The 17,292-nt window shown below is 38.8% G+C and overlaps 1 protein-coding gene across 8 annotated transcripts in view; it reads right to left on the minus strand.

Annotated features, from left to right (window-relative positions):
- The window catches only part of LOC122559010 (ERC protein 2), an 825,386-nt gene that overhangs the window by 300,740 nt on the left and 507,354 nt on the right, over positions 1-17,292 (minus strand). For all 8 annotated transcript variants that reach the window (XM_043708089.1, XM_043708091.1, XM_043708092.1 and 5 more), the window contains one exon: positions 4,725-4,885. In XM_043708089.1, the coding sequence (XP_043564024.1) occupies positions 4,725-4,885 (161 nt within the window). The remainder of the gene's footprint in view (positions 1-4,724; positions 4,886-17,292) is intronic.

The raw sequence follows: 17,292 nt of genomic DNA on the forward strand, positions 1-17,292 counted from the left end.
AGACTGGTTTAAAATTTTTTGGGCACTCTTTCAGCCACTGCTGACAATATCCGAATATGGAGACAAAAAGATCCCTTCCTGGCAAAACTAAAACAGCTGGTGGTAATGGGGGGAACAGAAGGGCCATCACAACTAGGGATTGAAGCCTTTCTGGTTCTGGCGATACCAGATCACTGTAGATGACAGAACTTCACTATGGGCAGTAAGAGTGATTGTCCTGAGTAAAGGTCACTGTTGGATACTGGCTGAACTCTACGAGGGTCATCCGGGGATTTCCAAGTTGAAGATGTTGGCAAGAGGTTATGTCTGGTGGTCAGGATTGGATGTCAACATAGATGCATTGGTGGTGCAGTGCCTAGAGAGGGTCAGGAAGGACAAAATTTACCACAGGCAGTGTCCCCACATTTGTGAGAATGGCCTGGTAAACCCTGGATTCAGCTACATGTCGACTATGCTGGTCCTTTCATTGGCACAAAGGTTCCTGGTCATTGTGGATGTCCACTCAAAGTGGTTCAATGTGCATACAGTTCATTCAGCAAACTTAAGGATGATGAATAGAAAGCTGCGATCATCGTTTGAGATACATGAACCCCCGGAAGTATTGGTCACAGACAATGGGACGTCATTCATCAGCAGGGAGTTTGAATATTTCTTAAAGTCAAATGGCATTTGGCACATAGGGACGACTCCTTACCATCCTTCATCCAACGGTCTGGTGGAAGGATAGTCCAGCTAAGTTGCTGATGGGAAGAAGGCTCCACACCAAGTTAAGCCTGTGTGTGTGTTGAATGTGTGTGTGTGTCTGTCTGTTGCGGGGGGCGGGGGGGGGGGGGGGGGGGGGTGGGAAGGGCGTGGTTTGGTGGGGAAGCAACAGAAAAGCCAATGTCAGCTACATGTCTCCTCTATGCAAGTTTATTTCTGGGGATAAAGTTATATGCTGGAACCACAGAAATGGCCCAGTATGGGTATGAGGCAAGGTCGACAAAAAGTCAGGTCCCAAGACCTACAACGTTCAGATAGATGGACTAGACGAAAGCAGCTACTGTGAAAAATAGGACAGGAACAAAACATATCTGGCCCTCAGAACAGTCAAAAAGGCCTGTCAGAAACCATGGCCTTTCTTTCTCTATCTAGTGTTGAGGAACTCTCAGAGTGCAAGAGGGACACGGTCTCAGCACTGTTACCATCGGAAGAGGAGAAGAAAACTGTCCTGAGACGTTCCGGGCGCAAGAGATGGGCTACAGCCTGGGACATGCCACCAGTGTCAGAGTCCAAATCAGGAAATGATCCTGGGGTGAAAACATCAAGGAGTAGCTACTAGAGAAAGAACAGGGCTGCATTATGCATTCCTGGACCTGGGAGGGATTGGGGGTTGTGGTTGGAGCCACGGCCAGATGGATCCCATTGACTTATGAAGTTCTTGATTAGGGTTGTTAACCTGGGTCAATCAGGGAGCTCTGGCTGATGGATGTAAGGAGATTAAGGTCTCCTCCATCTAGGGACTGGCTTTGAGCTGGCCAGTCAAAGCCCATGTACATGTAATTAAAGGGTGACTTGATGATGGTATACCGGCTTCTGTGCCGTTACTTCAGCAATGTAACCGTAAACAAGGTAAGTGGCATCCTCTTAAAATGATACACTAGGTTTAATAATAAAGGAGATGTCTATAATTGTTTCTTTAGTCCTCTTGAAAAATACAACTTTTAAGAAGCGCAATTTCAGCATCTTCCAGTGCTTCAATGATCATATTATCAGAAAAGAAGAGTGAACTTAAAAGTAAATTAAAGGAACATACAACTTTTAATATTATGTAGTTTTAGCACACTGATTTCTTTGGAACTTTTATTAAAACTATCTTGAGTTGCAATAATGTTTCAATCACACACACACACAGCTTTCAAATATGGTAAAACCAAACAGGACAGGCTAAAAATTAATGTACAGACTAAGCTACTTTATGAGCATTTTATAAAATTACTGGAAGTTTTTTTAATACTGAAGAAAGTCTGGCCATTTTCATATGTTTGCAAAAGACTAAGCATTTACTAATTGCGAAGTGAAACATCATGCAGGATTCTGAGACCAACAATGCAATGTGATTTTGACATTAGAGTGTGTATTTTTTGTTTATCAAGACCAATCTTGACAATTTTCATTGTGCAAGTCTTTTGCAGTCATAGAAGTGTCTGAATGTTAATAGTTGAAAAACAATACATTAAGGTTAATTTCATTTGCACCTATTCTTACATTCTTAGCTGGCTTTTCTCACCAATCTTACTCACCTATTGAATAAGATGCTATCACTGAAGTATTCTTCTTATAATTATATGGTCTCACCATTAAAAACAAATTCAATTTACTCCACAAACCTTTTACTCAGCTAACAGACCAACTGAATTTAAAAATTATGACGACAGTCATAAATCAATGTATCCCAATCAATGAAAGATTGGTTGGTTGATAACTGAGGATAGTGGCACAATCAAGCACTATACAGCAACTGACTACAGTATTCATGCAACCTCATTAAAGGACAGGTTAGTTTGACCAATAAAATTGCAATGACACCTCTTTCAATGTTTTTGGAAATACCTATGAGAAAAACTTTAGCAGTGATAGCAACCATTGAAGATCATATAGCTTTAGATATATACAACAGCAATTTTTCTATATTTTTGATGTTTAGAAAAATGTGCTGTCATTGCATTTAACAACAATAGTGGTCACTAACCGTACATGACTACAGTAGTTTTCTTTTAACAAAATCAGAATAATGGTATAAGCAGTTAAGTTGCAACTCCAGATCAAACAAGAAAGCTATTTCTTAAGTTGAGCCCAATCTGACAGTAACTGACTCACTTTGTGAAATGTAAGATCAAAACTAACAATACCAACAGTGTACTTTGCAGAATAATGAGAGCATTTCAATCAATGCAAAAAACTCAATGAATAGAACAAACATTTTTATAACAATATTGGTGAAGTAAAATGTCCCAGCAATATAAGCAAATAAATTTGACACCATGCTACATAAACCAGCATTAGACAGCTGACCAAAAGCTTAGTCAATGGAGTATGTTTTAAGAAACATGGTTTGCAGAAGTGAAGAACATAGAACAATACGGCACAGAACAGGCCCTTCGGCCTTCGATGTTGCGCTGACCTGTGAACTATTCTCAGCTTGTCCCCCACACTATCCCATCATCATCCATGAAGAGCAGACTTAGGTAGTGAATTTGAAACAGTTAAAGTCAGAGACACCAGTGGTGGATGTACAAGGTTATTATGAATGGTGAAGCTGAAAGATTAAAGTGGGGAGAGACAAAGCCATGGAAGCATCTGAAAACATTGTTGAGGATTTTAAAATGAAGGCATTCTCACATTGTGAGCCAACGTAGGTAAGTGAACACAGTAATGATGAGTGAATGGGAAGTGGTGAGAGTGGGAGAGCTGAGATTTTGATGAGTTCAGGTCTACAGGTGGAAGATGGGAGGCCAGCAGAGACAGCATTGAAATAGTCAAGTCCAAAAGTAAAAAAAAATCTGGTTGAGATTTTCAGCCACAGATAAGCAGAATCAGAGGTTAAAGACAATGGCTTCACTCCTCTTGATCGTTAGTTGGAGGATATTTCTGCTCAACCACGACTTGATGGTGGAAAATCAGTGTGACAAATTAGATACACTGGAGATATCACAAGGGGTAATGTATGGTAGGGATGGATGTTGTTAACAGACATGCAGAATCTTAGTTCATCTTTTTTTGTCACTGAAGGGTACATTTAGATGAGACATAGGAAGGTGTCAACAAAGATCCTTAAGGGCACCAAAAACAAATGGTGTTAAAACAAGAGGAGAAAGCACTGCAGATCCCTTTTTTGTCCATGATTAGACACATTAGAATAGATCCAGGTAAGGGCAGTCCCATTCAGTTGGATCACAGAGGACGATTTTGTGACCAACCATGACAAAAGAGACAGATACTTTAGCTTTATCACAATTACGTAGGATATGATTGAAAACCTTTCATAAATACCATTTTACTACAGTGGCAAGGACAGAAATTTGATTTGAAAGATTCAAACATGGAGTTCCAGAAACTATGCCAACTAATTTCGAAGGTGTCAACAACACATTCCTGGATTAGAAAGAGGGGTTGGAAATGAGTGGTAATTTGTAAAGAGAGACAATTGTGGATTGCTTTTTAAAGAGGGGTTGATAACAACAAACATGAAGGGGACAGGAAACCATTTACAATATCAGCAAACATTGGGCCAGGGAAGGAATATTTGTGGTCAGCCAGTATGTTAGGATTGGAAATGAGAGGGGACACAGGAGAAGCGGGATTTATGGGTAAAAAGAGCTCAGAGATGATGTGCAGAGATACGTTAGAAGAACTAGAGGATGATGCAAGAAAAGGACGAGGGTGGACAAAGAACTTTCAGGGGAATTTGACCTGATTGACTAGGGAAAAGAAGTGAAGCAGAAGTGACAGCCAAACAGATTATCTCAAACTCAGGGACAAAGACGTGCATGATCGCTCACTTTCGTTCACTATGAATTACTAGTGGAATAAAACTGAAAAATATTTTATCACAATTGAGAAACTACAGTACATTTTAGTTGCAATCAAAATTGATCTATTCTTTTCAAGCACTTTTCATTCCTATTATGAGAACTCTATAAAAATTTAATCTGATTAAGACAAATTTTTCAATTAGTACTTACTTCATCTCTAGCACTTCTTCTAACTGCTTTCTCCGTTCTATCCGTAGATTAGCGAGATGTGCTTCTCGCTCAGCAAGAGACTGTTGTGTTGAGGTTAGCCTGACCTTGGTGGAATCCAGTTCTTGTCTCGTCTTCTCCAGAGTGGCCATCAGTTCTTCTAACTGTCAAGTTAAAGCACAGCAAGACTTCAAATAATTTCTTAAATTTACAAATTAGAAATGGTCTATGATCTTCATCAAAAGCAATGATGTCATGACATTTGGTGATCTTAGATTTGAGTGTATCTAACAGTTGAGCCTGGCTTAATTTGTTTGCAGATCAGTGAAGTTCTATAACTTTGCTTAGCTGACTTCACTTTTATTTAAGCTTAACTACATTTCAATCTTAGTCACTGAGTAATAGCAATTTTATAAAAACATTGAGACAGTTATTTCAAAATGCCAACAGGTCACTGACTGCTTGCAGGTCTCCTTTACAACTAATGTTGTGTCAGAGAATATGGTGTTTTATAAATGAAGAAGAATTTATGATTTCTGAGCAACGTACAGTGTTATTAAAATTATCTCTGTGTAGTTTGCTGCATGTTAAATTAAGGCCACAAAGTGTAAATGCTGTGCATTGTTTAAAACAATGAGTGAGACTGGCTATCTTATACTTTTTAAATTGTGGGGTATGTAAATTTGAGTATTTGACCCTTGAAGTGTGATAGAAATAAACTAATATTGACTGGGTAAATCCTATTTAAAACATTTAAGATTAGAATTCTCGAATTGGACTATAAATATATAATCTTTTTGAAAAGTCAACTAATGTATAAAGACCTACATCAGGAATAAAACCTCCTTGGATGCTGCCTGAACTGCTGTGCTCTTCCAGCACCACTAATCCAGAATCTGGTTTCCAGCATCTGCAGTCACTGTTTTTACTAATGTATAAAGACAATCAAAGCTGTTTTGCTTATGTGAATCCAAAGCGGACTCTGCACTATTTCAAAGTAGCATAAATTCCAAATCCATGGTGACGGAGGGAGGGAGCAATTAGCCTTTGTGCAATGATACGATCAACTACTTTAATGCAGAATTATAATGGCCTTTTATTCTTCAGAATTAAAAGTAAAGTAGCCTGGACTTTCCAATAAACGTACGATTGACAGTGACCCATTTGAAAAGACCTGGTTCCTATGATACTAAAACACTGGTCGTTCTACTATAACATGCATTTCGTCAACTCAAATTCACTATAACGCGATTGACGAATTGGGGTAGCTGTTTCTAAAGCGCGAACCTTCCAATCTTGTGTTGGCTGTAACACAATTACATCACTAACACTTTAAACACTGTTTCTAAAGCACAATTTTTCTATAACACGGGGTTGCACAAGAATGCAACCATCCTGTTATACAAGAACAGACTGTAGTGGGTGTTGAAAAATGAAAAATGCATGTTCAAACATATGCCTTAACTTACAAAAGTATGCGTGATAAGTAAAGCCTACAAACAAGGTAAACTGAAATGGAGATGAAAGAAAGGGCTCCAAGATTCAGGGTTGGATTGTGGGAGGCACTAGCCCCAAAGGTGCATTTAAGGTGACTGATGTTACTGTCACGCCTATCAATTGCTGCCAACTCATACTTCCCTGAATTTTCAGCTATGGAAGGCATATGAACTAAACAGAGTGTCAAACAATTAATGCCATAGCCCATAATGCAAGAAAAACCTGAAAGTGTTGGTGGAGTGGGATTAATGACTCCACTACTCAATCCAATGGAGGAGATAATGCTGTAAATCATGGGATAGCTGCAACACATCCCATGGTATCTTGTGTTAATAGGGCCATTGACGATAACAGCAAATTACTGCATTATGTTTATCTCAGCTTCCTCCTCAACCTGAGATCAGGCATTAAGTAGGAGTGCAGATGGACATTACATTGAATGGTGCCTATTTCTCTCCAATTCCTTCCAACAACTAAACACTTCTGCTTTCAAATACTAAAGAACTGCCTGTCCATCAGAGCATACATAGGAGGGGCCCACACTATTAATGAAGAAGAAACTGTACATATAAAATGTTACAGTCTATTATAAAGGATTTATACCACAGAGCACTTAAAATAGTACAATGAAGTAAAATGACTTTGGGAAGGAGAAAACATGTCTGACAAATGTATTTGATTTCATTAAAGAAATATCAGGCAGCATAGAAAAAAGAGGAACCAGCATATATTTGGATTTCCAAAAACTGAATTTCAAAAAGGCACCACACATGTGGCTACTTAAAAGGTGAGAACTTATAGTATTGCAGTACATTAGAATAGATAGATAAATTGGTTAATGATGAGAAGGCAGAGTTGTGATAAAGGAGGCATGTTTAGGATGGCACTCTAAAACCATAGAGTGCCACAGGGATCAGAGCTGGGCCACAATTATTTACAATATGTACTGATGACTTGAATGAAAATGGTGTATATACTTTCACCAAGTTTGTAGATGATTCAATAATAAGGTGGGAAGGTAAGTGAAGAGATCACAATGAATTTGCATAGGGATAAAGACAGGTTAAGTGATTGGGCAAAAATGAGATAATGTGGGAAACTGCAATGTTTTGCAGGAAGAAGAGGTTATCTAAATGGAGTACGACTATGGGATTTGAGGATTATTGTGCATGCGTCATAAAATGCTAGCATCCAATTTCAGAGAATAATAGTGAAGGCAAATTGAATGCCACCCTTTATATCAGGCAGGATGAAATATAAAAATAGGGAAATCTTTCCAAAAATATACAAGACATCAGTCAGACCACATCTAGAATACAGTGAACCGTTTTGACCCTTTGCTTTATCCATGGAAATATATACTTGCAGTGAAGGCAATTCAAAGAAGATATGCGAGGTTGATCCTGGGTGTGGAAGGACTGTCTTATGAACAAAGGTGGAGTGTGGTGGGTCTGGTCTCACTGAAGTTCAGAAGAATAAGAGGAGACCTTATTGAAAAATACAAAGATTTTTAGGAGGTATGACAGGGTGAATGTGGAGAGATTGCGAGAGAGTCCAGGGCCAGATAGCATAATTTCAAAGTAAGGGGCCACCTACATAAGACAGAGATGTGGAGAAATTTCATTTCTCAAGGCTAGTAAATTAGTAGAATTATTTACCACAGAGTATCGTTAAGGCTGGGTCATCAAGAATAGCCAAGGCCAAAATAGACAGATTTTTAATCAGTAAGGAAATCAAAGGGAATAAGGACAGGCAGGAAAGTGGAATTGAGAATTATCCAATCAGCCACAATCTCAGAATGGTGGAGAAGACTTGTTGGGATGATGGCCAACTTCTATTCCTATCTCCTGTGGTACTTTGGGAACTCGATGAAGACATTGATGAAACGTGTAAAGGAGTATACTAATCTGCTGTCATTGTCAGGACACATGGAGGAGACTGGTATCATCATGGCAGGGTCATACTTCTTAAATGCCAAAACTAAATCAGCAGAACTATTAAGAATAGAGTGTCTGGCAGTCACTATCTCAGCTTCCACTGAAGCACGGAACAAAGCCAGCTTGATTCTGTAGAGGTAGTTCAGACTGAGGACACGAGATCCATATAAGCCAATCAGCTCCCAAACTACTGTCATCATGGCTGCAGACTGATGCTGAAAACAGACAAGCAGACTCATGCAGAGGTCCAAAGGACTACACTGCAACAGATTATTAGGATGCTGAGGCGCCAGCTAGGTGGAATGGCAGTGGCACTATGGTTCATAAAATTGTTGCCCTTCAGACAGTCTTTTGCCATCCTTGCTGGTGTGAGGAAGTCTGAAGCTGTGACTCAAGTTCCAAAGCCATCCACTTCCAATTCCACTGAAAACCAGCAGTCAATCAGTTGTGCTGCAGCCACTGGGCAGTACTATGACCAGCATCTACAAAACAGGAACTAAAGGAAACCACCAAAGTAGGTAATTCCCAACTGTACAAGTGCATGTGCTTCAGAATAAAATGTTACTGAAAATTTTAAAATGGAGATTTTGTATTGTTGGATAGCCACAAAGGGATAGAGTGCCCTCAAAGAATGTAATCATTGGCATTAGTATTAATATTGGCATGTGGAAATTACTTCACTGAAAGTGCAGCCTGATGGACCAATTTCTCTCAACTCCTCTGGTTACAATGAATCTAGAATGCCTTCTTTCCATTGTCTCTTTCGGTTCTTCATCTCCAAAGAGAAAGCCTTTGCATTTCTACATCCTTGATGGCAATGTTATGAAGGACATAGCAGACCACCACAAACTTCGAGACCCACTCTGGCATGTACTCTAATGCTTCCAAAACAATAGTCTCAAAATATTGTTTGAGACAGTGGATTACCAGCTTGACAAATTTTCAAAGTGGCTCTGCGGTTATCCATGCCACTTGTGTAATGGGATGGCAGAGGTGGATAATCAGCTTTATACAGAGAAAGAACTCCTTCTCATACAACCAATCTGTGGTTCTGCTTGTGGGACCAAAGATGGTTGGCAGAGTTGATTGCGCAGCATTTTCTCTTTAATACATTTATTGACCAGGCTAGAATTTATCAACCAGTCCCAACTGCCCTTGAGTTGCTAAATAGTGGCAAGTTGTCTTTTTAAACTGCTGCAGTCAATGCAGTGTGGGGACATCTAAAGTGCCATTAGAAAAAGAATTCCAAATGTTGAGCTCCATTGCACAGAAAGGATGGGGATACAGTTCCAAGTTAGCATGGTGTGGTGTATTGCTTGGAGTGAAATTTGCAGGTGGCGTGCCTATGCATCTGTTGCCCTTATCCTTCGAGATGGTTGAGATTGTGGGTTTGAAATATACTGTTGAAGGAGCTGTAGGAAATTGTTGCAATTCCTCTTGTAGATGGCATACACTGCTGCCTCTGTGTGCTCATGGTAGAGAGAGTAAATATTGGAAGATGGTGGGTGGCTGCTTTGTTCTGGAGCCACATCCATCCAGGAAAGTGGAGAGTACTTCACTGCGCTCTTAGTTTGTTCCTTGTGGATGGCGGGCAGGCTTTTAGGTGTCAGTTATTTACTACAGCCTTTCTAGTCACACACATGTTCTTGTCGCCATTGTGTTTATATGATGGATTCTGGTGAATTGTAACCCCGAGACCTGCAGGATATTGATAATGGGGCTTTAGCATTGGTACCACCATTAGATGCCAAGAGAAGACAGCTAGTTCACCTTGGAGATGGACATTGGCTGATACTGGTGTATTAACAAACCTTATTTCTCAATCCAAGCATAATTGTTGTTCAGGTCTTGTTGCACATTAACATCATTGCTTCAGTATTTGAGGAGTCACAAATGGTGGTGAACATTGTTTGCTGATAACTGCACATCTGTACTGCTCACCTCATAATGAAAGGAAGGTCATTGATGAAGCAGCTGAAGGTGATTTGGCATAATTCAACCTTGACTCCTCTGTAGTGATGTTCCAGGACTTGAATGTTTGATCTCCACCAACCACTATTAATGAACAATGTCAATTATTTTTCTCTTTTGTGCTTAGTATGAATGACTCTAAACAGTTTTCCTCTGATTACTCTTGGCCGCAGTTTTGCAAGGGTCCTTGATGCCATACCTGGACAAATGTGGCTTTGATGTCAAAGTCTTGCTTTGTAGGACCAGGATGTGTCTGGGTAATTTTTCACATTGCCAGGTAGATGCCAGTATTGGAACAGCTTGAGTTATTTGCCTAAGGATGTAGCAACCTTTGCAGCTCAAGTCTGCAGTATTACTGATGGAATGTTATCAGGGCATTTGCAATGTCCAGTGCCTTCATCCATTTCTTAATATCACATGGAGCAATCAAATTGACCAAAGACTGGCATTCATGTTGCCAGTATCTCAGGACTGTCCATCTCTGTCGATAACCATTGCATTCTGTCAATGTTGCTCGGCAAGAAAGTATACTTGTGTTGTATCAACCTGATGAAGCTACATGATTTTAAGTATGCCTAACGCTGCTCCTGAAATAGCAAGGTTGATCCCCTGGCTTGACGATAATGGTAGAGTACGGGATATGCCAGGCAGTGAGGTTATAGATTATGGATGTTCATTATTCTGCTGCACAGCACTTCATGGATAGCAAGATAAACCAAATTTAGGTAAACCCAAAATCTATAGCATTTAATACTGGACAATGCCATACAATTTAAAGGAGAGTTGCCCTCAATGTGAAAAGGGACATAATCTCCACACTGTGCATTTGGTTACTGTTAGCCACACGATCATGGATAGATGCATCTGCAGCAGTGGATTGTTGAGAATAAAGCAAAGTAAGCTTTTCCCCCTTGTTGGTTTCCTCACTGCCTACCGTAGGCCCAGTTAAGCAATTATGTCTGTTGGGCCTCAGCCACTCACTCAGTAGTGGTGACACTGAGCTGTCCTTGCGAAAGAACATCTAAGAAAGCCCACCATTCAGACTACATCCTGTGTCTTTGTCATCCTCAGTGCTTCTTCCAATTGGTGTTCAACATAGAGAGTACTGACTCATCAGCAGAGAGGTTGTGGGTTGGGAGGCCAGTATTGTTCAGCAGGTATCCTTGCCTATGTCTGACCTATTACCATCAGATTTCAGAGGGAACGCACTCTCTCAAAGGTGTGCTGCTACCCAGGATGGGTCTGTCCTGTCAGTGGGATAATTTTAGTGACGGTGATGACTGGAATGTTGTATTCCTCTTTAATGGAAATTTCTCCGGTTCTCATGCCTCATGTGTGTGGGCATGTGGGATTAACAGAGCAACGTGCACATAGTCAATAGCATTCTGCATCATCAGAAATCACTGGCAAAGACACATGACTTCACATTATGGCTGTCCCTGCTCAGCAAAAACATGAACTTTCTTTGATTGGTCCATGACCTCCTTAATGCTAGGATAAATAGAATATGGGGAAATGTCAACGTTGTCTCCTTCCCTTCCTGCCTAAAGAGATAAAGAGTGGTGGTCACAGTGACTTTGATGATCATGAGAAGGGCCATCTTCATCCTGCCGAGCATCTCCACATTGGGTTGAAGGGGATGTACCAATCTAGTCACCATCTTGTGTTGAACCTGAATCACATAAGACATGACTCTTGGGGAGATGAAGATATCCCGGAGAGATAGGGCTGTCTGCTTAAAACTCTGCTATTCCTCTCTGCATCCTCAGTTCCCTTTCTGTACACGTTGTTGATCAAGACGGAATGCCACGGGAACCCTGATACTTAGGTCAGATATTCTTTTATTCCTCCTCACTTATTAACCGCAGCCCTCAAAAAAACAACCCCAAAGAACGAACAGACATACTGTGACTACAGCCTAAGCAGAACCCTGTGAAAAGCACCTCATGTGAAAAATTGTTGATTAATTCATTAAGTACTGTTGGTTTGGGGCTCATCTTCCAGCTGAAGTACTGATCTTTTTCGAAACTTAGTGTTGAAATTTGTTGACCATTGATCAAATCTGGAAAGTGGAAATTGTACTAACTGAGAGAGCTGTACTGCATCATGATCTCCTCAGTCCCATTGCTTCTGGCACTCACTGTGAATGCCTACCATTTCAGGGCTCCCCTCAGCTGGAACATCACACAAACTACATGAGAACCAGCTGACAACATCGCCACATGCCCGAGGTACGTTCGGTTTTCGTACATTGCATTCTGCCCCGAATTGAAGGCCCCAATGCTCTGAAGAAGTGGTTTGTTTTTAATGTTGCTTTTAGTTGGAAAATGGAATGCTTTTATTTGAATAACACAGCTGAAGTTCATTAACGAATGAAAGCAAAGTAACGTAAAATCAATGAATAGAAAACAGTTAATTTTAAATCATCTTTGTAGTTCAACAAATTTGATTTTCTACCTTACATTAAAGTTTGTAAAATTCTTTGTTGGATCAAATCAACTCTTGCTTGGTTAATTTAACTCCACGATGTGGAAAGCCAGATCACAATTCTTAAAAAACAAATTGGTAATTTTGCAGTACCAAACTCTTCTGCATCTGTCAATAATTCCAGGAACTCAAACATGAGCAGTTAAATGTGGAAATCCAGAAGCTGCAGTCAGTGTGTCTATGCTTTATCAGAGAATCAGCTGTTGAGAGCCCAACTCTAATTAGAAATCTTTGAACTGGTGAGAATTTCTTAAGCTCAGTCTCATGGAACAATTCCTTAAAAAAAATTGAACCTCACTGAATTCAGAATAACTGTGATTTTAATGAAGAACTACAATAATAATTACCACTAAATAGTCTCACTGGCCCTGAAAGAGTATTTTTAGATTTATTGAATACCTAAATTTTGCCAACGTAAATAATTTTATGTTACTAAAAGTTTGATATTTTAACTTCTACTGTAATTTTAAATTCCATTAATGTTGTTACCTGCGAATATTTACATTAAAGAGAGTTAATGTTTAATTTTGTCTTGCTTTTAAATGGGAATATTTGAATGTGATTGGTTACTTATTCTGCTTGATGACATACTGTTGCTAGGTGCCTGGAGATCATCCTAAATCGGCAACGGATTCAAAGTGAGGTCTTGAAAGGAGAAGTATTGGTCACAATATCTTTGTGGACAGTTTTCTTGAATCTTTGCAACTGACTGCAAAATCGTGAGCATTGGATTAAGCGCACACAGTGGGTGAAAATACGACTCAGTATAGCTTGTAACTATGGATTCCTTCTTTGTATGCATAGACTAATTAATCTCTGAATGAGCATTAGTTATACTAAAAGTAACTTTACTCCTTGTGATATAGAGGACACTAAAAGGTCAGTCTTTCCATTGCTGATTGCTAGAACTTGATCATGCTGGAAGCTATATTGGACTCAGTTACAATTATGTATATGATCAAATTTGGCATTTTCCCATATTTAACCTTTCGGATGGTCCATAGATTAAAAAGTCAGATAATTTTCCACTACAGCTTCTGGTCTCAATTCAGCACTATTCATTGCACAGCAGGAGAAGGATTACCAAATATTACATGGGTGTCAGTTTTTCTACACAGGAGATTTAGTGCTCCAGTGAAAGCCAAAAAATTCAGTGTGCATGAAACTGGCTGTTTCAAGGCTGCAGATGCTATGCTACCCAGCATCTATTAACAAATTAGTTCATTTAAATCACCTACATTTAAAAAACTTATCTAGCTCCCTGATTGAAGGTTTCAAGTATGGGACAATTAAAAGCTAGCCGCCATTTTTGTCAAGAATTTCAACAGTTAATTTTGAAGCAATTAACTTATAGAACAACATAACTTCAACATGAAAGAACACTTGTGTTAGTATTACACTTTTATCACAGTAAAATGTTTCACCGTAGGAAGAAACAGGTGTGAGAAGCAATTGAGGAGGAGAGGGGATTTGAAGAGGCTGACTAGAGAAGTAACAGATTAAGGAGAGTTTTTCAGACTGGAGGGGGTCAAGAAGCCCAAAAGCTCTACCACCAGGTGGAGCTGGAAAGGGAAGGCACTTGATGCTCCCAAATTCAAAGAAGTGTAAAATCAGCAATAGCTTACCAGCTTATTCTCTCTGGAAAACACATTAAGGGGAGAAATGGGGTATAGAGAGCAAGGGAAGGGAGAGGTAAGTGATCTAACTGAAGAAGAATAAAATCAAGCCCAGGTGCTTTCCACTGAGTTTAGATCAAATATATATCTTATATTTGCACAAAATAGAAGGAGACTCAGACTGAGAAAGAACAATTCAAATCTTGCTTTATGATTTATACACTGAGTAAGATGACAGATGTCTGAGGAATGACAGAACTTTTCCTATTTAAGATTGAACATCAGTGCATATAGTCAGTTAAAGGACAGCAAACATAGCCAAACATGTTTCAAAGGGAAGATCTCAAAATTGACAACCTAGGACTTACATGTTCATACTTCTGTTCTTCTCTTTATTCTGGAATAAGAGTCTGGAATAGTGAGGAACTTGAACACTGATGTATTGAAATGACGTTTTGAGAGGGAACTACGCTCAGTCTGCTAAAACTTACTTCCTGTTATACTGATATAATTATTTTAAAACAATCCATGCATAATCCTATCAATACCAAAGAAGATGTATGTACACTTTTAAGCACAATGCCAATTACATAATTAAAAACTTAGGTCTCAAGTTTGCAAGCGCCAAGTTTTCTCTTCCAATGTACAGTTATTCTAGGAATTTACAAGCTGTATTGCAACTTAGCTGGCCATTAATGTCCACTTGTACCACATTTTTAACCCCAGTAAAAAGAGATTATCTGAAACTGTTCTGTGATGCACATTTGTTTATGTAACATGGGTGACTGGAATTATCAACCCACCCCCATTAGGAAGAATTTCCTGGAAAAGCTCACACAGCAACAAATTCCTCAGATCCTGTGCTGACATAGCTTTTATATTAAGTGCAAACTGCTCACGGGATACATTAATTATAATAAAATAAGTGGCAATTTATATAAGATAACGTGGTTCCTTCTTGTCCTTTAGCTTACCTATCGTGTTGAGCAACATTTTTTTTTATTTAAGTTTTGCCAAAAAGTAACATTTAAGTGTCAAACTACCGCATTTTGCAAAGATTGCAAAGAAACAGGCAAGGTTACTTTTATGTGTACAAGGATGAATCAAACCAAATTCACCTCATGAGAGATCATTTACTTTAACAGTCCTCTTATCAAACATAAGAAATTGGTAGTAAGAGTTCCAGTGAAGAGCTAGATTTTAGACCAGGCAATTCTGTTGATTGGATCATTCTGTATAATGTCAGCAACACTAAGGTTAGCACTGAACTAAGTGGTGCAATACTGCTGAGCTGTCGAAAATGCTTTGGGTTTCATCTTAGTTATAAGAGGACAATAGAAAATCAGGATGAGTAAAGGAATAGGATAGAAGTTAATTATTGATGCCTTTGCTGAAACAACAACATTGCAAGCTTTAAACTTGATGTTAATATCAGTGAATTTTGGCATCGCTAAAGTTGTTTTACTTTACAGAAAGCCACCTGGACACTTCTGTACAAATAAATTCTGCAATATTAAATATTCTTTGATTATGATTGTGTCATGCTGGCAGAATGCATGTAACAGCTGCAAAATGGAGCTCTTGCCTGAGGTAGAATGATCATCCACACCTGTGTGTAAAATGAATGGATGCTGGTAGCAACTGAATTTACCTCTTCCCACCACCCATCCCCCAGCATAACTCCTCATGGATGTAAAACTTAGGATAGAGGTATAAACTTTAACTTCAAAATATCTAATATCTAAATGCATTCATTTATCAGCTATCTGATGTAAGAGATTTGATTTTGGCGATCTCCTTTGTAAAATTTCCAACATTTAAATTTTGTCAGCAATTAATAAATTGAATTATTGCCAAAACATTTAATCAATCATGGACTAGATTATAAACAGAGGAAAGAAAATGTTTTTAAAAAACTTGCTTTTCATTGCAAGTTATGAGCTTCTGACAAATTCAGTGACACCTACATTTTGAAATAGGTGATTCCTGAAAGTACAATTTCATTAGCAGTAAAGGGAAACCACCAGTCCTGTAACTCTTTCCAAGCAGCTAACCAGTTGTTAGGCTTATTAATCCAACAGCATAGTGCATAATATTCTGCGGAACAAAATTTGTGGAAAACCTAATTTACCTTCAGCCAGTAAAAACACTGGCAACCTCTCACGTGAAAAACTGAGGACACCTGATTTAGCAATGCTAACTGCACATAATAACTTCTTTAAAGTACTATCATAATCAGATATTGGTGGCAGAGGATAGTGCTGAAACATATCAATGAGTTAGCAAGTTTGTCAATTTATAACTGTTCTAGAACTCCATGGCAGCTACTCAGGAGACGTAGCAGTATGTACAGCACAAACTCCATGACTTAAAGAAAAGTGCAAAGTTAAGATCTTTAGAATAGCGAAAGCTTCACATTCTGTTAAAGTAGACAAGCCATTTAAACTGGACATGAAACAGATGACTCGAAAAAAGAAAATGCATTTATGTAAAACCTTTAAGTCCTCAGCTGTCCTAAAGCATTTCACAGCTTGTTCATTATTAAATAAGTCCAACATTAATATTAAAAAGAGAGGCAACGGTCAAAGCTCATGATACTTGACTGACAAATTCATGAAGAAAATGTAGCACATTTACGTGAGAATGAAGTTGGTTAAAGGAATGAAAAGATATAAATATTAATGGATTTTGTTCCCCCAAACTAAAGGGATGCTAAATTCCTTGGATCCAGTATTGGGGCATTGATTATCTCAACATACACACAAATAAGCAATTTCAACTTTGGCATCCAGGCACAGTTTGAAATAATATAGATGATACAAAGGTAGGACTCATATTTAACTGTGAAGATAATTGTAAGCAACTCCATGAAGACAAGCAAGTTAGTAGATTGACTTATATGATACAAAAATACTGAATAATTCCAGCTGATAGATTTTTGAAAACTAAGTGTACTATACTCAAACTAGAAAAATCTTCACATCATAAAGGTGGCCTTGGGTGTTCAGTCAAACATTTAAAAGTCAATATGATACATTATAAAACTGCTAAACGAGATGTGAT

Source organism: Chiloscyllium plagiosum, chromosome 18, assembly GCF_004010195.1.
Source record: "Chiloscyllium plagiosum isolate BGI_BamShark_2017 chromosome 18, ASM401019v2, whole genome shotgun sequence".
In the NCBI taxonomy this organism is placed as follows: Eukaryota; Metazoa; Chordata; class Chondrichthyes; order Orectolobiformes; family Hemiscylliidae; genus Chiloscyllium; species Chiloscyllium plagiosum.